Consider the following 21,885-nt stretch of genomic DNA (forward strand, 5'->3'; position numbering starts at 1 on the left):
ATTAAAAATCATCGCTATGAAATTCTCAACTGTCTCCTTTAGAAAGGCATTCTCTCGTATTTACTCTCCTAGGTACACTGAAGGTTTTTTTTTTTCCAAATTAAAAAAGAAAACAACGCCCCCTTCAAAGAAAAGCCCTGTGTCATTCATTTGGACTGTGTTATATGAAATGGGCTGATTTGAGAAAAAGAAGCATTAACATTAAATCTTCTAACACATGGCTCCATCTCACAAAGTTGTCAATGCATCGTAGAATGATTTTTTACTTATTTATGGGTGGCTTTATATTTTTCCTCTAGTATTGGGCAGTAGATCTTTATAAATATGTGTATGTATTCTAATAGGCTAGTAGATTCAACAAGTAGATCTTTCAAATGTGTGTATGTGTACATGTATGTGTATATGTATACACACATATACATACATATATGTATATATTTCATATATATATATATATATATATCAGGCTACCATTTGATGGGCCAGTATAGGAGAGATGGGAACATCTTCCTGAAAAACCCAAGACACTCTATGTGCATCTGGCTCACCTCCCTACATGCAGAACTTCCCACACAGGATAACACACATGTGACAGCATTTCTGTGGACATATGTCTGCTTGGAAATGTGGGCTTCAGTTCCTCCAGAACAAGGAAGCTGGCTTCAGGGCAGTCTCTGCCTTCCATCAGGCCAGATCTCATCAGACTGTTCTCCAAAGAGGGAGGCTGCCCAACTTCACACTAGCTTTGTCCAGTGGTTTCCCTGGCTTTATATCCATGCCGACACTCAGTGTTCTTGAGCACTAGGCTCTTTTCCAGTTTGGTGGATACGGAACAACATCACATTTTGGTTTAAATTTCCTGGTTCACCACCCAGACTGTGCAGGGCCGATGGTATGTTCATCAACAATTCTACCTCCCTCCTGTGACTTCCAGTTCATACCCCCTGTTCATGGCATTTCCCAATTTATTACAGCTCTATCTTTTTCTTTTTAAATCAAGTTTTGTAATTTTCTTGTAAAGATTATCCACATGTTGCAGGACAAATCTCTCGATGGTTTCCAGTTCTTGCCTCAATAACAAATGAGAATTTTATTTTCCTGATTACATGTTTTAATTGGTTACAGAAACACCAGCTGCTTGGCTGAAATGGTCATATTGGTTCTGAGAGCTTATTAGTTGAATCATTTGTGTCTTCTAAATAAACGAGTCAATTTTCTACTCTTCTTTCTAATTTTTATAGCTTCCTTTGTTGTGTCTGGGTCTAACTGTAATGGCTTGGATCAGCAGCGCAGGGCTGAGAATGGTTGGCAGTATCAGGGCCACTGGTCTTGTCTCTCGGCTGCCTGGAAACCTGCAGGAAAACTGCCCATTAAACCTAATGCTTATTGTGGTATTGAGGAAGGCCTCTCCACTGTCATACTGAGAAGGTTCAAGTCCCAGTTTGTGTTTTTAGACTATTTTAAGAGTCCTGACTGGGGACTGGCTTTCATCTAAGGATGTTTTGGGATATTAACAGGATCCTCCCTCTCTCCTTCCTCCCTCACTCCCTCCTTTCTTTTTTTTCTAACCTACTCCTAGGATATTAGATGGAAGCACAAGAAAGTCTCAGTGTTTGCAGAGTTCAGACCTAGACAATGGCAGTCTCATGCAGGGAATGTAAACAATAATATCACAGTGTTTTCTATTGGGTTAACACAGCTTCACGATCTGGCATCCTGCCTGCTTTGCTATCTTTGCATTGACATGCTGGCTGGATTCAATCTGATTTTGTCTAGGGGTTTTCAGATCAATGATCATAAATAAGATTGGCCTAATAGGGCCATGCTTCTGTTTTTATTCTTTAATTTTTAGCTTTTACACTACAAATTGACAAGCAATATCCATGTGGAATATGGAGCGATGCTATGATTCATAAATAAAAGGTAAAATATTAAATGAAGCTAATCAACATATCCATCACCTCAACTACTGCTCTATTTCTGTGTCTGTCTGTCTGACTGACTGACTGTCTCTGTCTTTCTGTCTTTCTCTGTCTGTCTGTCTGTCTGACTCTCTCTCTCTCTCTCTCTCATCTTTTTAAGCCTTCTCTATTCTTCTCCTGTCTTTTTTTTTTTTTTTCTGAGACATAAGTCTTACTATGTAACTATGTAGACCAGGTTGGTCTTGAACTCACCTCCTGAATTGAAGGTGTGTGCCACCACACCCAGCACTACCTTATATTTTCTTTACTTTCTGTTTCTTTTCTTCCTATCAGACCGAGACTTCACCAACTTGGCTAGGCGGGGTGGCTAGCAGGTGCCAGGGACTCCCCGTTCCAGCAACTGCACTGCAGACAGGCACCAGTGTGATAGAGCCTGGCTTTCGAGTGGGCTCTGGGGATCTGGCCTCAGGTCCTCATGCTTGCTTGTGTGGCAGGCTCTTTGCTGAATGAGCAATATCTCCAGACCTGCTGATTATTCCTTATCATGAGATTGCGAAATACGCAATCTCTTACGTGGGATTCTACCCATCACTTTGTGTGACAGATCTCTAAAGCAAAGCTCTAGTCCTCTCCCCAAGTAGGGCTCTGCACCATGTGACCATCCCCTGCCTCCTCCCAGCCCCTCCTCCGGCCTCTGTGGACCACCCATCCTCCCTTTAGCACTTACGCTTTCACTTGTCCCATTTATAGTGGGAGGCCCATCTTTATTTTTCTTTTCTTCTGAAGAAGTTTGATTACTGTAGGGATTAGAAACTAGACCTGGCCTGGAGCGTCGGGGAGATGGTATAAGGGGGTTTCAATTTGTTAATAGTTTCTGGTTTATTTGGGTTCGTTTGTGTTCTCTTCTTCTTCCTCCTCCTCCTCCTCTTCCTCTTCTTCTTATTCTTCCTCCTCCTCTTCCTCCTCTTCCTCTCTTCCTCCTCCTTAGTATTAGTATTTATTTTTGAGACAGTGTTTCTCTCTGCAGCCCTGGTTGATTTGGACTCACTCTGTAGACCCGGCTGGCCTCGAACTCACAGAGATATGCCTGCCTCTGCCTCCCAAGTGCTGGGATCAAAGGTGTACACTACCACCATCACCCAGCAGTTCTAATTTTCCAATATTAGTGTTTTAAAAAATATTCTAATTAGGCTGTCATGTGTATCTTAGTGTGGGTATGTGCATGTGAGTGCAGTGCCAGCAGAGGCCAGAAGGGGGGTGCTGGATCTCTTGGAGCTGAAGGTATAAGCAGTTATGGCTGTAAGTCATGTGTGCTTGGAGTTCAGCTTGGGTCCTTTGGAAGATCAGCAGGGACTCCTGGCTGCTGAGCCATCTCCTCAGGCCCACTCACTAGCATTTGCTAATCTACCAAAGACCAGTTCCCATTGCTTTCTCATTTCTTGGCTCACAGCTGTTCCTATTTCCTTTTTACCATAATCCAGACCACATCTATATTTATACCTGCTGCCTCATCACTTCCTTTTGTGACCAGTCCTGCTAGATTTGTTTTATTAATCACTTTTAAAAAGAAGAATTGATTTTGCTGACAATGCTACTGTTATTTTTTTTCCTGGTAATTTCCTTATTTTATTGATTAATTGGATTGATTGGTTGTTGATTGAGATGGGATCTCAATCAGGTAGCTCATGTTGGCCTGGAGCTCACTGACTAGCTGAGGCTGTCCTTGAACTCATGACATTCTTCCTGCTCAGTTCCCAGAAACTTGAACCACCATGCCCTATTCTTGCTCTTCTTTAGAAACAATCTTTTTCGGACTGGGTGTATGTCACCTACCATCCCAACACATGGGAGGCTGAGGCAAGAGAATGTAGGGTTTGGGGGACACACCTGGAGATGCTCCAAAACAAGCAAGCAAATAGACACACAGGAATCTGTCTCTCTTTGCGTTTATTCTGTCATCATATTCAAGTCACTAAGCCCTTGTTTATCTTTAAAGTGGGTGATATATCAGAGACTCACAGAGGTTTATTAAATTTTTTCACAGAAACTCCTGCAGTGACTGTAACACACACACACACACACACACACACACACACACACACATATATATACATACATATATGTATATACATGTATATATGTATATATACATATATATACATGTATATTGTAATACATATGTATGTATATATGTATGTATATAATTTCTAGTTGTTATGTTATTTGGCACATCAAATTTTATTGTGGATTGATTGAACATTTCATTAATATAAAAGAATCCTCTTCTTCATTTACGTCTGAGACGTGGAGCTGTCCTCGAGAGCGTCCTATAATGAGCTGATTTCATTTTTTCATGTTACCACCCTCTTTCATTGTCTCTGTTCGGTGTTTTAATTGGATGATCATGTTTTTCATCTCCATGCAATCTTTCCTCATCTGAGAAAGCTCTGTTTTCATTATTGCCTATTTTTGCGCCATAAATACAATATTCTCTCAACTCCTGTGAAGAATACCAATTAGGAGCTTTTAAAGTATGTTTCTGTTCTTTGTGGCAAACTGAGGGGCAATTAGCTCTGATCCCTCAGACAGGTCCCCTTCTCATCTGCTGAATATTCACACATATTTGGTTAATTTCCTTGTTGGCATATCATTGCAGAGGGAGAATGGAAATGGGAGAATATAACCCCTCCCTTAAATTTTAAGGGGGAACACAGGAGCTGAGTCAACGATGCCCCAGCACACAGAAGTATTTCCAGTGGGGGCTTGTTGGGGATGTTAGTATCCCCTTCTCTACTGAGCCTGAAGACTCTTGATCATCTTTCCCTGGAGTGTCAACAGAAGCCAAAGAAAGGTAAGATGTCATACAAGGATAGAATTGGGACTCTGCTGTCTCTCAAACTTAGTACTCATGCTGAAGACTGAGGAAAACTGAGATCGTGTCCCTAACAATGGCTTTACCCTCCTCTGTGCATAGATGGTCCTTTAGTTTTTTTTAATGTGTGTGTGGGGTGTGTGTGGGTAGGTGGGTGTGTTTGTGCATGTGAGTGTGCATGTGTGTATAGGCCAGAGGTCAACCTTGGGTATCATTCCTTAGGAGCCATGCATCTTGCTTTCTGATACTTCTCTTTGGGCTATGGAGCTCACTGATGGCTCACATCAGTCTAAGATGGCTGGCCAGAGAGCCTCAGGATCCTCTTGCCTCCACTTCACCTGTGCTGGTTTGGCAAGCCTGCGTCCCCATGCCTGGTTTTCTGCATGAGTACTAGGGTCAAATTCAGGTCCTCATGCTTGTATGGGAGCACAGTGGGGTAACCACTGTGCCATCTCTCCAGCCCTCCCTTGAAATCTATGACACTCAATACACAAGCTGCAAATCACCAGGGGATGCCCTATGCCATGTTACTGTGAAGCAAAGAAACACTCTTCAGATGCAGTACTGTGCTCCTGAGCTTCCAGTCTGTAGAAATTAGAACCAGATAAGCCTATATTTTTAATCTGTTAAAAAATTCTTTTAAGTTGTATATGAAAGGTACCCTTGCCTGATTTTCAGAATGGGTGATAGTCTAATCAAACTTCAGGGATATTTTAGCTTTTAGGGTAATGACCAGGTCAGAAGTTACATATGCAGAACATACCAGGTCAGAAATACAACCCCTCAGGTTTGGGATATCAGTCAAGTGCACAAAATACATTGGTACTATCTTGAGAGACACAAAGTGTGGAGAAGGTGACAGATTCCCATGTCTGTTCAGGGCTGCACCAGTTGACCAGTTGACGTTGGAGGCATAGGTGAGGAACATATGAGCAGTGTGGAAGGTGACACAATTGTACCAGGGCAAGGGGCAGAGGTTCTTAAGGGCAACTCTCATGCTCTGGGCTCCTTGCATAGCCATGATGAGGTCGACCAGATGACTAGTATGGTGCTCCTGCTGACTGCGATTGCAGGGCAGCTCTGAGTCCCACTTGGAAAGCTATGACTGGCAGTTTCTTTGAGCTCTAAAACAGATTTGTTATATATTGATGTCCTAAGTTCTTTCTAAGAGGTTAATGAGTCCTGGGAGTGGGAAGAAGAGCTAGCTAGGACAGGAAAGGGACAAACAATGTCATCCTAATCTCTTTGCCTTCCCATTTCTAGAAGCTTGCTCTAGAGCAGTGTTTCTCAACCATCCCAATGCTTTGACACTTTAATACAGTTCCTTATGTTGTGCTGACCCCAACCATAAAATTATTTCTGTTGCTACATTATAACTATACATTTGCTAGAAATTGCAATGTAAATTATCTGATATGTAGGATATCTGATATGTGATCCCCAGGTAGAGAATCACTGCTCTAGAGGCTTCAGTAATTTAAGGTGTGTGTGTTGTGTATTGAGAATCAAAAGCCACCAGCATGCCTCAGTGTCCACTATGTTATTTTATATGTGCTTCAGTTATCTCATGAGGAGTGGGGTAAGCACGAGAAACACTCCCACCTACACAACACAGCAAATGAGTAAGTGTGTGTGTGTGTGTGTGAGAGAGAGGGGGAGAAAGTGTGTGTGTGTGTGTGTGTGTGTGTGTGACAGAGAGGGGGAGCAAGGGAGAGAGAGAGAGAGAGAGAGAGAGAGAGAGAGAGAGAGAGAGAGAGAGAGAACAGGAATGGGTCAGTGTATCAACTGTCCATAAACATGACAGTCATTGACAGTCATTTAATGGCTCCTCTTTCTACTTCCCAGAGTAATGGCCTTTGGCTGTTCTGAATGTTCCTCATGTCGCTATTTCTCCGGCTGCTGAGAATGAAATCGTATTAGGATAAGCTAGTAAAGTTCCTTGGCTTAGGATAAAACTGACTAAATCTGGGTGATGCTTTCCATATAATCCATTTTATTATTGCAGTTCTTTAGTACATTCTTCAAGTTCAACTGTTTATTACCCACACGTGAATACCCCACACATTATCAGTGACGGCCACTTAAGCACACACAAAGAAATCCAAGACAGATGTCTCTCAGGCTCTTAATAACTCCCTCTGTCATCTGAGCTTTGCCATTTCTTTCCCTAATGAGCTCACTAACTTCAGAGGCCATTGTCACAGTGATGCTACTGCATGCTCAAAGCATATGTAAGCACATGTGCATAAAGCATGCTGATGTGTGGTACAGATGCAAGTGAAACAGATGTACCAGGCCAGACACAAATTCACAGACATGTGGATAAGTACATAAGAAAGTGTGTGCACACACACACACACACATTATGTACTCACACATATACACTATCCACCCCAAACATTTATACACATGTACTATGCACATACATACACACAAATATATACTACACACTCCAAATATGTACACATATAATATACAAACATGTGTTCACACATACACTATACACAAAATATGTACTCCGGCACATAACATCTATACAAACAGTACATAGACACTACACATAACATGTATACATGTGTACTTACATATACACCACACAATATATACATATATGTATTCATACACTGTATACAACATATACATATGTGTTCTTATGATACACTACATATGCAACATCTATATACACATCATGTATGTATATGTATGTATACATACCATAAACACACATATGTTCTGTGAGCTCTTAATTGTTTAGATTTAAGGTCATGGTCCACAAAAATCTGATCCATTGACTGCTTCAACTGAATTCATCACTATTTTTTTAAGTGTGTGAATATGTATAGTGCATTTGTAAATACACTTTTATGTGTGTGCATGTATGTGTGTGGCATAGTGTATGTGTAAGTACATGTTTTCTGTGTCTGTGCATGTAGGTATGTGCTTGTGTATTGAGTGCGTGGAGTAGGGTGGCAGGTATCTTCCACTGTAACTTTTCCACTTACTGTTTAGAAGCAGGGTCTTTCACTGAACCTGGAGCTTACTGATTGGCTAAGCTGGCTGGCCAGACAGCCCCACAATGGTGGGCTTTCACATCGTGTGGATCCAGACTCCTTATGCTTATACAGCAGGCACTTTACTGACTGAGACACCTCCCTATCATTTGATCAGTCCATTCATACATCTGTGAGGGCAGACAGTTCTTAAGCAGGTGCTAACATCACACACCCTTCCCTTTTGGTCTTCACTTCCTCCCAGGTGAAAATACCCATCAGGACGCAGGGGGAAGTGGGGGAATTTGGGCCATCCACACAGGGACAGGTGGGGAAGTAATCACCCTTTGCACATGGCTACCTACACACTGTAGGAAATCAATTGCCATTACCTTGAGGAGGTCTCCTTCAGCCAGTTCAAATGCCTTGGCTTTAAGCTGAATCCCCTTCCCCGGCTGGGTCTGGATGGAGTAGATACATTCGTGATTGTTATTGTAGTTCACAGGAAAGTTGGGGGACAGCAAAGTGCCCTGAGTGCCTGTGACCGAGTTCCCACACTCCGCTGGAACGACAATTATAATATCCACAGATTAACCCACTCACACAGAAAGCCACTCACAGCTCTGCATAACCTCACGGGGACACTGAGGCTGTCTGCCTGCCTACACTCTCCAGGAAAGCCTACCAAACTTTTACCAGCACTAGCCTGCCTACAGCTCTGCTTCTTTCTCCATCTTTCATTCTTTGCTTGTCCCTTCTCTGGAGAAATAGAAAACACATCACTGGATGCCCTCTTCTTTCACTGTGTTACTTTATAAAGCACTGGTCCCTTATGTATGTTGGTATCATAGCAACAGAAGGATGCTAGAGAAGGAGACAGCCAAACCTGGAAAGAGGAGAACTTTTAGAATTCAAAGACAGGAACTAGGAGGTAATGAGATTGAATAATAATCACTAACCCTTACAGGCAAAGATTCACAAATGCCAGACCTTTGAGGCAAGCGCAACCCTTCTTCCCTAGTTTAGACATAAGAACATGTACTTAGCTGCTTGCACCTAATGTTAATCCAGCAAGAGGAAGGGCTGGGAATGGCACCTTCTTGGGCTTGTGTTAGGGGGCCCGAGGCTCTGAGAAAGTTTCTGCACAGGCCTATCAAACCTCTGCATCTTTCATCAATCAAGAGAACCATCTTGCCTCTGGAAACCCTGTTTCCTTTCCTGCAGAAACAGTCTTTCCCACTATTCTCAGGCCTGTGTTTATAGTGGGAATCACATTCTCCTTGCATTTTTAGTATTTCCATCTTTTCCCCTGTCTTATGTTTCCTTGCAGGACTGTCACAGTTTCACCTCTTCTACATGTGGGCAGTGCCTGGCTAACTCAGGCTTGGTGGCAGGGCAGAGCTGGGGGCCCACCCTTCAGTGGGCTCTCTAGAATTACTGATTGCGAGGCTCCCTCTGTAACTCCGTGTCAAGGCACCTGCCATATTGTTTCCTGCTTGCTTGTCATTTGCACTATCCAAACTCTGTGCAATGTGGGGACCAGGACCATGCTTGAAGAAGCTGTACATTTCCAAGGCCCACATCTGTAAAATAAATATTTGTTGAATAAACGGATGAATGGAGGAATGTGGCCATATTCTGATCCCAGAAGAGGCACAGGGCTAAAAATAGTCAGGTTCCAGAAGGGTGGAAACAGGAGTCCAGATGGCAGGCTCATTACTTGTCTGGACAGATGGAAGGTTTGGAGTATGTCTCTGCGGCGGTTGGTGGCACGTCCACTTTCGCCCGCTGTTTCTCTGCGCCCTTACTCTTGGCTGGAAGGACCTTCAAGTCCACTAAGAGGCCACTAGCCAGCTCTAGTTATCCTAAGCTGGGAGTGTGCTAGATGACACCCACAGGGCACATAGAGACCTTCAGAACCGAGTCTCCACAGACTTTGTCATATGCTTGTCCTCAAAGCTACTCTTAATTCTTTGAAGGTGGACATAGTCACCCCACTAAGGACCACTAAGGCTTCTAATTATCAATGGCCCCTGTTCCCGGGCCTCTATTCTATTCTCTGATTTAGTTTCCCAAGATTTTGCATAGGACCTTGCTTGTTTGTTTATCTCAAAGGAGACATGGTCCCTCGAGTGCTTGAAACAGCCAGTGAGCACAATGAACAAATATTGGATAAATGTGCCAAATTGGGATATAAAACTGAAGGGACAAGGTGGGTGGACATGTTGGTGTAGCAGCTGCTGACAGTCTCCGAAAGCATGTTCCTAGACTGCATAATTCCTGGGTGCCCTCAGATGAGGCTTGTGGGGGGCGGGGACGGCTGCTGAAAGCTGTACAGTTTAGCACAATGACTCAGCCAATCTGAAGCGGCGCCCACCGCCTCTGGACTTCACACTCCCCCCCCCTCCCATCTAGGCAGGGGCACGAGGCGCTGTGGGGTGGACAGACTTTAGAGGCACAGAAGTTATAGCAGCTCCCTGGGTGCTATCTGGAATGTAAGAGTATCCTCCTGAGACTAGAGAATGAATGTGTAAGGTTCGATGTCTGAAACAGGGGAGCACAGAGGGCATGGTCCACGTGGTAGAACTTCACTCAGCGAAGTTCTTCCTCTTGATCCCAGCATATCTGCCTCCACTGGGCATCCCTTCCGCTCTGGGACTGTCAGGGTTCTTATGGGGAAGTCCTAGTTATTCAGGCTCATGATGCTCTGATTGTTTTCAAGCCCTTGCTCCTTGCCCAGCTCATGACAGACAGACAGCTTCCTCAAATGTGGCCTCTGGCAGAACTTTAGACTGCCTTCCCAGCCCCGGCTTCTTGCATTCCAGCTTTCTGTCCATCTCTGGCCTAGCAAGGCCCTCCCATCTCTCCTATACACTCAGCACACATGTAAGATGGGACACAGGACTGCTCGTCTCATAGGTGGCCAGTCCCTGCCCAATGACAAAGTCCTGACTCCCTGCCAGAGCCTCGGTTCTAGGTACAAGAGAAGGGACAAGAGGAGGAAAGAATGTGACACTTGCTTCTGGGAGAGTTTCCAAAGAGGCAGGGGAGATGAACAGATGCCACGGGAAGCCAAACATGGGCATCAATGGAAACAAACCAGTGTTGCAGAGAAGCAAACAGGCACATGCCCAAGAAAGCGCTCTGCTGATTCAGACATCTGTGACTCCTGTCTCTCCTATCAGACGAGGTCTCGGTAAGGGCAGGGGCTGTATTTTATTCATCAGTCTGAGGCTCCTGAGGCAGAGGGTTAGGTCTTCTTCATCACTTTGGGGATTTCAAGGACAGGACCACGTCTCTTGTTGCAGATTGGGGTCCCCTCTAAGGGTCAAGGCTGTCTCTTCCACATCAAATGCAGGGGGCCCTGAGGTCAGGGGCTAGATCACCCTGTTACACCATGCTTTAGGGCTCAGGGCTGTTTGTACACTCTGTGGCTGGGAACATTCCTGGTGGCATAGAGTAAGCTAAATCATCTACGTGACACCTTACAGTGAAGGTGGCAAGTAGAAGCACCCCCATGGGTGGGCAGGCCTGCCATAACTCTGGCAGGAGTCTCTGCTGCAGGGCTGGTTGTAATTAGAGGTGATTATAACCACCGCGCGTGTTATTAATACCATGTGAAACAGAAGACAAATGCAATAATGAAAATATTGTGTGGTGTCGTGAACAAACAGTAATTGGAATAATGAGTTAAAGAATGAGTCGGTGTAATGAGACTGGAGAGGCAGGCGCTTTAGAGGGCTGAGCATCTGCAAAGCCCTCCCCCCTGGAGGCAAATTCTCTCCAAGGTCCTCATGGGGGGGGAGGGGGTTTTCCAGATGCTAGGGCAGCTGCTGGTGGTCAGGTCTGAACCGGATCTTCCCCAGGGTGGGTTCTCTCGCAGCTTTGTCTTCTGAATGAGCCCCCTCCTGAATTTGCAAAAGACTATTGACAAACTAATGACATGCCGTTAGTCCATAAATAAAATGATAAAGATCTTATGGGCAAAATGACAGTTATGTGGCTCCCTGTGGCTTACAGGAATGACATCACCTCATCCAGAACATCAGATGTGGTTAGCTCCATTTTATCAATGAGGAAGCCGAGCAGAAGGGTCTGGTGGTGCTAATGGTTTGGTAGTTGGCAGAGCAGAGGCCTGACCTTGAGTTGTGCACCTGTGATGTAGGGATGTAGGGCCCAGCTTCACAGCCTGAGCCCTTGTCCTCTGCAGAACCCTGGGCCCCATGGCATTGTCCAAGGCAGGGCTGACCTCAAGGTGTGCTTACTTTCGACTTTTCCTCCTTTCCTGTGTTTGAATTTGTGCACTTTCGCATGTCTATGCATGGGAGTCAGAGGTCAGTGTCAGCTCTATTGTTCACCTTGGTTTGTTTTTGAGACAGGGCCCAATAAACCTTGAGCTTGACAAAGTACTAAGCTGAGCGGCCAGGAATGGAATCCACTTGAATCTGCCTTCTCAGGGCTGGCATTACAAGTGTGTGTCACCGTACTTGGCTTTCTTATGTGGGTGCTGGGGATTGAACTCCAGTCTTCACGCTTGCAAGACAACATTTGACTGGCTCCACCCCCTTCTTTCTTCTCCTTGCCTCTCCCCTCCCTTCCCTGTCTTCTGTCTTCTCCCTCCCTCTCTTCTTCCTTCTCCATCTTCTGTCTCTGTCTCTGCCTCTGCCTCTGCCTCTCTGCCTCTCTGCCTCTGCCTCTCTGCCTCTCTGCCTCTGCCTCTCTGCCTCTGCCTCTGCCTCTCTGCCTCTGCCTCTCTGCCTCTCTGCCTCTCCCTCTGCCTCTCTGACTCTGCCTCTCTGCCCCTCTCTTTCTGCCCCTCTTTGCCCCTCTCTGCCCCTCTCTCTCTGACCCTCTGCCCCTCTGCCTCTGCCCCTCTGCCTCTGCCCCTCTGCCTCTGCCTCTGCCCTTCTGCCTCTGCCCCTCTGCCCCTCTGCCCCTCTGCCTCTGCCCCTCTGCCCCTCTGCCTCTGCCCCTCTGGCCCTCTGGCCCTCTGGCCCTCTGCCCTTCTGCCCCTCTGCCCCTCTCTGCCCCTCTGCCCCTCTGCCCCTGCCCCTGCCTCTGCCTGTCGCTGTCTCTCTCTTCCTCTCCACTTCATGACTGAACTAGGGAACCTCCTGCAGGCAAGCTCTCTACTGCTGGGCCACAGCCCTAGCATGCCATGGGCTTCTGCCATGCTGGGCTCCATTTCAATGGATGCATGCTACTCTGATCGGTTCCTTATGTATTCTAAGAACTCCATGGCTACCTGAGAGCATGGTGAGCACTTCACTAACTCATCCTGTGTTCTATTGGGTCCAGCACTGAGGTCACTTGGCGAACAGAACCTCCATCCACAGTAGCAATTGTCCCTATCTCCTAGGCTGTCACCCTACTTTCCGCTCCTCTGGGCCCAGAGCACTGACCATCGTTCTTTTGGACTCTAGCAACAATGTAGGCCAGTCTGGTGCCAACGCCTCATCCACTCCCTGTCTTCCTCTATCCCTAGCTCCTCTGCCATCTGCACCCAGCTAACTGACTGCAGGGCTGACTTCCCGCTGTTCCTCAAACACCAAGCAACCTCATGGCTGAGGTCTGCTCCACTCTACCTCCTCATGTCCAGCTCCTCCCCATCTCTGCTAAACCACCCTTCACTAGAGGAGTCCTTCCTGTCCGTCATCACAGAGCAGTGGCCTCCCACCCGCACTTTCTCTGCTGACTTTTCCATCGAGCGCCTCAGCACTGCTTGCACAGTATACATGTATGTGTTCCTGGTGGGTTCTCTACTGAGCGTGGTGGTGTGGGGTGGGGAGTCTCTCTCTGTGGTGTTCACTTTTTGCATCTCCAGGAGCTAGAAGCTGGACTGGGGTCTACTAGGTACATCATAACTGATCCCAGCTCCTGCCCCTCCTCCTCCCTGGGTGGAAGGTCTTCCTAGAGCAGATACCTCTACACAGCTCAACTTGGACCCCTTTTGAGTAAAGGATATATCTATATCCTCCACTAGGCCCCCACATTATTCCTTTGCAAGAGGCATCTGAAAGCCAAGGTCTGTACTAATGGCTGGAGGTGAGCATACTGAGGTCAGCTGCATCTGAGAGCCTACAGAACTGCTTGGCAACGGCCAGGTCAGGCGGTAGAGCAGATTCCTCTGCATCTTACAGAGGAAGTTAGGCTATGAGTCCAAGATCCCCCTGCAGTTAAGTGTGACTGTATCGATCCTCAACCCAGGCCCATGAGCCTCCCGTTTGGGTGCATCCCTCTGCCTCACTCTAAGTTTGGCCCGCCCAATAAGGGAAGCAGAAGGAAAGCACGTGACCACCTACCAACACACCTTGGCAGAGGCGAGCTCCACAGGCGCCGTCTGCCCCCCAGGCACGTGATGCGGGCCGTGCCCTCCAGACGGTACCCGGGGAAGCAGGAAAAGGTCAGGATGTCACCCACACCAAACTGCAAGCCCTTTCGGATGCTATAGGCTGGAACCTCGGGCTCTTCGCAGGGCTCCAGGTCATATTCTGCAGAGGAAGACAGTGGGAGTGTTATGGCCAGAGACAGTTGAGGACAGTCCCAGCACCAGGGAAAAGGACCAGAGATAAAACCTGAGACTATAGCATGCTAGCCCCCAACAAGTGTGTGGTTAAAGAAGAGCCATCCTGAGGGCTCAGGCTGAGAGACGTGTTGGGAGGTCTCATTATGGGAGGGTGAGAGGGGCTCCAAATCTGGGAGGAGTGCTCCATGGAGGACTTTTGAGAGTCCTCCCTCTGCCCTGACCTTGTGGTTCCACTTGAACCTGAAACCTGGGGCTGGCAGGTGCTCTGGAATCTCCCCAGGAACTAACCAGTGTCGCATAATCAGCCATGTTCAGGGTGTCAGGGTCTGTGACTCTGCTTCGAACAACCTGCACTAGGGTCTTGACTCCAGATGCCTCTCTCAAAGTTTCCTCTGGGCAAGGCTGGCTTTGTGACCAATGATAAGCACAGTGGGAAGGTGGGTGGCAATGATGGGTCAAGGACATGCATGATGTCTTTAGTGACAATGTGGATGTGACTATCTCTCGATGCTCAGTGCTCTGTACAATAGGGAGGAGGGCTCTATGGCCAGGCCTGCCCAGGCTGGTGGCCTATGGACTTCTGTAAAGAAGGCAGCAGGAGGCTAAGCTGAGCTAAGGAGGAGTCCATCAGTACTTCTGTCCCGCTGATGCTGGAGACTTTGGGTATCTCGAGATGAGGGTGGACGGGACAGCTGGTAATGAGAGTAAAGGCCTCGAATGCCAAGAAAGAGCTTTTTTTTCAGGACTCCCAAGTGCAGAGCTAAAAAAAATCACTGTGAGGTTAGCATTGATGCAGATGCTGAATGAAACTGAAACACAGATACGCTAACTCTCATCTCGTTCTTTCTGTAATTGTTGGGGTTGCAAAACAGGAGTGAGTCACAGGGAACTCGTGAAGCAGGGAGAGCAGGAAGGGATTCTTGTGAATTCCTCTAGTTTAGACATCTGGGTGGGCCATGTTCAAAGTGTACCCTGAGTCAGAGAATGAACCTCCTGACCCATGCCAAGACTGTTCCTGAGAAGTCCATCCTTGTGTCTAAGCTAAGTATCTCCATCTGCAGCATTAAGATCATTGAAGAACTACATCAGAGAGAGGGAGGGAGAGAGAGGGAGGAAGGGAGAGAGGGAAGGAAGGAACAAGGGAGAGAGAGAGAGAGAGAGAGAGAGAGAGAGAGAGAGAGAGAGAGAGAGAATATGGCTCCCCGGTCTCTTCTCCCCAGGGACGGTCACTCATTACCTGAGAAGGTGATGTTGAATCCCTCATAGGACATAGAGAAGTCAGAGATGAAGCGGACTTCAGCCGTGAAGTTGCCATAGAGCCCGGCACTGATGGGCGCTGGCAGCCTCGAGCCGGTCAGTTGCCTCAGGGGCTGGGAGAAGCTGCCATTCTCAGTGATGAGGAGGTAGTCATGGCCGCTCTCCAGGTGGAAGGTATGGAAGGTAAAGAACACGCCTGCAGAGAGAGAAAGAGCAGAGGCGCAGGCTGGGGCGGGCAGATGGCTGGAGACGAGCTCCTTGTTCCGGTGGTCAGCGCCAGCGAGGGACATCTGCAGATAATCTACCATATTGCTTCACAGCCATTCACTGTGTGGAGTCTGCACCATGGGTGAGATCCAGGGCGATGAGGAGGAGAAGGCCAATGTGTTTAACAAAGGCCTACAGTCAGAGGGATGGATGCTGGCCTGGAGACCAGCGGGCCATGGGTGCCTAGACAGCAGTCTACAGTAGGGAACTGGGGGGTGGGGGACGCGGATGAGAGCTCAGTTGGTAAAATGCTTGCTGTGAGAACCTGAGTTTGTTCTTCAGAACCTATGCATGCAAGCAGACTGTGGTTGGCTGTTCTTGTTGATCCCATATCTGGGGAGGCAGAGTCAGTGATGGCCAAGACTCGCTGGCTGACCTGCCAGCTCAGCCCAGTCTGTGAACCCCAGCTCAGCGACAGATCCTGTCTCAAAAAAGCAAGGTGGATGGCTCTGGGAGCAACTCAACTGTCCTCTGGCTTCCGCACACGTGTGTACGTGTTCATTCATGCACCCACATAAGCAGGCACATATAACTGATTGATTAAAATATGTAGCGGAAGAGAGGCTTATGAGACAAATCTCGGAAGGTCGCATAGTCGTTCAGTAGGCTAAGACAAGGAAGACTGTCCCTGTCAAGGGAGCAGCCTGTCTTCGGGGATAGAGCAGGTTTGGTGTTCAGGGCTTCATGAGCAGCAGGGTAGCTAGGTGTCTTCAGGAGAAACTGGGGACTGATCTGCCTGAAACTGGGGACAGATCTGGCTCTTCAATGGAGTCAACGGGATGGCTGGCCCCTCCCAGCCAAGGTCAGACTTTGGTTATAGCAAGATGGTTCTCAGGAGAGGATGGAGTTGGAGGAGGGAAGGCAGGGAAGTCAGTTTTAAGGATGGCTGCTTGCACTGGACCAGGAGTGTGGCTTGGCATCAGGAGCAGGAGCGAGCATGGATGGATAAGGAATCCTAGGCAGTTGGGTGGGCAGCAATGGCAGATACACTGCAAAGGGGCAAAGGGGATGGCTGGGAAGTAAACAGCTACAGCAGAGAGCAAAACAGAGGCTCTGGTGGTGGCATCTGAGCCTCCAGTGAGCAGCTGAAAGAAGATTCAGGAGTTCAGGACTCAGGTGGGACTTCAGAGACGGATCCGAGCCACCAACAGAAGGTGGCATTGAAAGGCATGAGCTTGGACTAGCAGGTCCAGGAGAGTTTGCAGTGTTAGAGATGGGGTATATTTCCTGAAGAAATAACATGAGACAGAGGAGGGGCAGAGGCAGCAAAGAGACCGGAGAGTGGAAAGACAGGGGATGCGAGCACCCTTGGGCAGCAGTGGGAATGTATCTGTGTGTCCCTTTCCACGAGGATGTATGTCCTTGGCACCTACAAAGTGTCAGGGTCAGGCAGTAATATTCCTTCACTGAGTTTTAAGTCCCTGTTGTCACTATTCTTGCTGTCTTGCTTGCTCCCGAGGCCAGCCCTTATCAGCTAGAAATGAAGCTGGAGAAACGGATCCCCCAATTACCCTAAAATGTGGGTGTGATCTGTTCTATGTCTATTAGGTACCTTGGGAAAACGAGGCACAAAGAGATGAAGTCATTTGTCCAAGGTTCCCCTCATAGATAGCAGAGCTGAACCCAGGACACCTGACTGCAGAGGTGATTCTGTTCTCCCACGGGCACGAGCCAGTACATCCATGGGCCATGTAGTGTGACAAGAGCAGGGTCTATTTGGTACTCTGTGTGTGTGCTATGAACCTACAATATGGCTCTCACCTGCGAGCTTGTGAGAAATACTTCTCTACAGACCTACCGTGTACAGGCCACAATCTACATGCTGAATATATCCCACACTGTGGTATACCTCTGTGCCATCACTGACGCCAATAGCACTTCTTTTGGTAAATGGTGGTTGGATCCAAGCCCCGAAGGCTGAAGAATTTGAAAATCTTTGCATGTCCTTGCATCCCCATGGGCAGGAAGGAGCTAGAGATCCCCAAATGTTTGGGTTTCTATGAGAGTTGGAGAGATGGAATGAGCAGAGGTGGTGGGGTGTGAACACTCTATGTCTAGGTAACCAGGGTGCGTCCAAGTACCAATGTGTGCAAGGATATGGGTCCTGTGTCCCTACCAAGCACTGGGCTGATGTAGTGCCTTGTGCTGAGAAAGATCTGGTTAGTGAAGGAGAGAGTTGCAGCAACCGTGGGCAATCTCTGTAGGCTGTGGGGGGGGGGGTGTAAGCAACTATGTCTGGGGCCTCCATGGGGCGCATCGGAGGGATTCGCTGGTGAGGGTTCATGTGGCCCTGGACAAACAGGTGTGAGCGTGCGTGGTGGTGGCGGGGAACATGTGGATCAGATACAGTAACACGCAGAAACGAGTTGTTGAGACACCAGCTTGCCCCTGCTCTTCCAGCGTGCAAACACAGCCTCTCCCGGGGAGTAAACATTTGGCTGGGAGTCTAAGGATGAGCAAACCCAGCTGAAACCCTCGGGTTTCCCAGCTGTGCTGATTGCTTGGGGCTTTTTAGGCCACGGCGAGAAGATAAAGACATTGTCACAGAAACAGAGAGGGACTGGTTGGAGTTTGAATCCTATTTGGTGTGACAGATGCACACAGTGGAGTAAGCTACTGCATGGGGCAAAAATTGCAGGGGTCACATGTCTGCCTGCTTATGGAAGGAGAGTAGCCTGGGTCACTCAGTAAGCGCTTTCCCTCAGCTGCAGTAAGGCAATGGCAGACTCCCTTCCCAGGTGGCAAATAGTCCTTGGGATGAGGTACAACTTGGTAGAGCCACACTGTCAGGCTCCTGGTGCCATCCTGGCACATAGAAGGGACCCAGCAGGGATTTAACAGGTGATCTGGGCTCCAGATCCCCAGGTGACCTGGAAGGTTAGGAGAGGTCATTCCTGGTATGGCAGGAGAATGGTTACTAGAGACTAAAATGCCAAGATTAATGTGTCAAAGGAGCCTATCTTCAGAGAAAGCCTGGAAGCCCTTCATCACTTTGAGGCTTCATCCATGGAACAGAACATTCAGAGTGGGGAGAGGGACATGCTTGGGGAAGCAGAGACGGTGAAGGACTATGTACAGTGTAACCTGATGCTTCTGGGATGTTTTCCTTAGCCCCTACTTTCATTCTTGGAAGTGTTTTGTTCCTTCTTAGTAATTTGTTTCTGGTTCTAATCAAGTGTTCCTGGTCCAATCCTTTGTCCTGGATGCATGAGCTTATGAACTGTGCCCCATGAACCCAGATCAGTGGTCCTAAGCCTACTTTCTCTGACACTCTGGGCTTTCTCACTGCTTCTGACCGCCATGCCTAACAGACACAGCTTTCTCTCCATCTCCTCTCCTCCTGGCAACTGCCTGGATTTCCATCTTGCCTGTCCTTTTGGTTTTTTTTCTTTGAAATTTAATAAAATTGTCTTCAAGCTTCCGAGTCTGTTTTTAAAACCTTTTATTAATGATTTTAAGAAACCCTAAGAGGGAGCCCCATTTTCCTAGTAACTAACATTGAGGTCTCCATAAAGTCACATTCTCTGGACCCCTGCATCACTAATTCCCTTCGCCATCACACCCCATGTAACCTAAAGGCATACTGTGCTCCTCTCTTTGGCCACCGCACGATTGAAACAGAGTACCCTGGGGGACTTTGATTTTATGCTGAGGGAATCTCATGTGGCCAGAAGGAAAGGGTTACAGTTTAGGCAGTAGCCAGAGCTGGGCGCTTGTCTCCAGGAACAAGGTCTCACAGAGTTCTGAGAACTTGACTTCTTGTAGGAAACTGAACCTGAGATAATGGTGCTGGGTGGGACCAAAACTTGCCCAGGATTGCTTGGCTACGCAAACCTATTTAAATCTCATGTTAGGACTCTAAACGTGGACGTGGAATTATTCCCCCCACCCGTGTGTGTATGTGTGTGCGTGTGTTTGAACCTCTTTGTTTCTCTTCTCAATGTGTCCACATTGAATAAATCCCTCTTTTGTGCTTGTCACCAGTACTTTATTCCCTTAATTGGCCAATTGAGGACTGGTGGCCAAAGGTGCCCATGCCCTGGGTCCGACCCCGCCTCCAGTAACCCCGCCATATGGCAGCTGAACAACTCTGAATAAAGTTAACTTTCCCAGCTGAATTTTCTCTTGTTTGGGAACAATTCAAATAAACAATCTGGAGATCTGTTAGCCCAACAAAGTCTAGGAGCAGGGCATAGGAGAAGGACGTGAAATTCACATCAAAAGCAGGGGAGGGGAAAGTGTGGGGAACCAGAGAGCTACCTTTCAAAGAGTTCTCAATATGTCATGGAGGTGGGTTAAAATGAAAGTTCAAGGAACCATCTTCTCTCCCTTGATGATGTAAAGTTCTGGAAGCTGAGCTGAGATCTGGGTGTCTGGGACTCAGCAGATGGCTGCAGCCCTGGGTTTCCTAGGCTGGTTTACTTGGGGTTCGACGCTAAAGGTGAGGGGAAGCTTTCACATGGTTCTAAGGAGATCTGGTCATTTATCACAACCTCTCATCGATTCACAGACATTTTATCCTGGCTAATTCTTTTCAGGACATCATTCTTGAACACAAGCTCACATTTGAACTCCAGGACACTTGTCTAACATCTTGGTGTTTCTACCTTCTGTCTGCCTCACCATTGTAAACTGAGATCCAGGTCTACATCATCAGACAAGTATGTATGAAATAGCCAATGAGCTGACATGATTTCTAGGTAAATACACACAGAAATATAGTGATATATACATTCACATAATCTCAGATGCTCAGCCATAGAAACATGTATCTCTCGGATCACAGGAGCCCAGATACAGAATATCTTTAATACAGGAGTTGTCTTTCTAGGGACTCTCAGGGCTGCCTTGACTTCCAGGAGATTCCTGCCTTGCTCTGATGGAGAAGCTCTGGGCCAACCTAGCCCTGGGCAGAGTTGGCCTTGAAAGCCAAGGTGAATACTTCAATACACATGGTATGTATAGCGACACTCTTCCTTTCAGGTTTTTTCTTTATGCAAATAGTGTGGTTACATAAGATGTCTTCCTCACTCATGGGGAAAGTAGTCCAAAGATGAGAATGAGGAGAGGGCAGCTAGTATAAACATGTGGAGTAGACGTCTGCAGATCGTGTCCTGTACAAATAGCCTCGCTTCTGCTTTATAAATGCACGGGACTTCAGGGGCCATGCTTTGCTGTTCAACTTATTGGCATACCTCTGATGGTCGGCAGACATTCTTTCCTCTGTTATTTCCTTCTGTAGCTGCCTGGCATTCCACTCAGTATACCTGTACTCTCTGCTTATTTCACGGTTTATTGGTTTATTTTTATTTGTGTGTGCATGTGCACATGCATATTTGTGTGCGCGCGCGTGTGTGTATGTGTGTGTGTGTGTGTCTATATGCTACAAGTATACAATGCCTGTGGAGGCCATTATATAGATTTAGATTCCCTCCCTCAGGCTGGAGTTGGAGGTCGTCACCAGCCACCTGAAGTGGGTCTGAGAACTGAATTTGGGTCATCTAATCCATTTCCGGAATTCTCATTCACTCAGATTAGCTGGTTAATTTGTGCTTGTGTGTGCGCGCATGCGCGAGTATACTATACACACATGTGCATGCGTGTAGAAGGCAGAGGTTGATCCTGGTGTCTTAATATTGGAGCCACTGAATCGGGTACTTCCTGATTTGGCTAGCTGCCGGTCATCATGTCCCAAGAAGCCTCGCATCTGTGCTTCCAGGGCTCTGGTGTTACATGTGTTGCTGTGCCTGACTTTTTACATGAACGTTGGTGGTCTGAGCTCAGGTCCTGAATGCATGTTGAGCAAGCATGTTAGAAACTGAGGCATCTCTTCAACCCTAGTTCCTAATTTTTCGATGTAATAAAAAAAAAATGTTCCTGACTGGTACATGACAGGATGCAGTTTTACTACTTGTGTTCAGGTAAATGAAGTGAAATTGCTGGGTACAGAGACCGCACTGATTGCCCATTCCCGGACCACCGCTGGGAGAAGCCCAGGCTTGTCTGCACTGGTCAGAAGTGAGGCAGTGAGGCCTAACCATGTCTATACCA

At 47.3% G+C, this 21,885-nt stretch overlaps 1 protein-coding gene across 3 annotated transcripts in view; it reads right to left on the reverse strand.

The window, feature by feature from the left end:
• The window catches only part of Csmd2 (CUB and Sushi multiple domains 2), a 575,537-nt gene that overhangs the window by 154,585 nt on the left and 399,067 nt on the right, over window positions 1-21,885 (reverse strand). For all 3 annotated transcript variants that reach the window (XM_076934176.1, XM_034502344.2, XM_076934175.1), the window contains 3 exons: window positions 15,548-15,763; window positions 14,087-14,275; window positions 8,177-8,346 (listed from right to left, as the gene is read on the reverse strand). In XM_076934176.1, coding sequence (XP_076790291.1) covers window positions 8,177-8,346; window positions 14,087-14,275; window positions 15,548-15,763 — 575 coding nt within the window. The remainder of the gene's footprint in view (window positions 1-8,176; window positions 8,347-14,086; window positions 14,276-15,547; window positions 15,764-21,885) is intronic.

Source organism: Arvicanthis niloticus, chromosome 5 (assembly GCF_011762505.2).
Source record: "Arvicanthis niloticus isolate mArvNil1 chromosome 5, mArvNil1.pat.X, whole genome shotgun sequence".
Classification (NCBI taxonomy): domain Eukaryota; kingdom Metazoa; phylum Chordata; class Mammalia; order Rodentia; family Muridae; genus Arvicanthis; species Arvicanthis niloticus.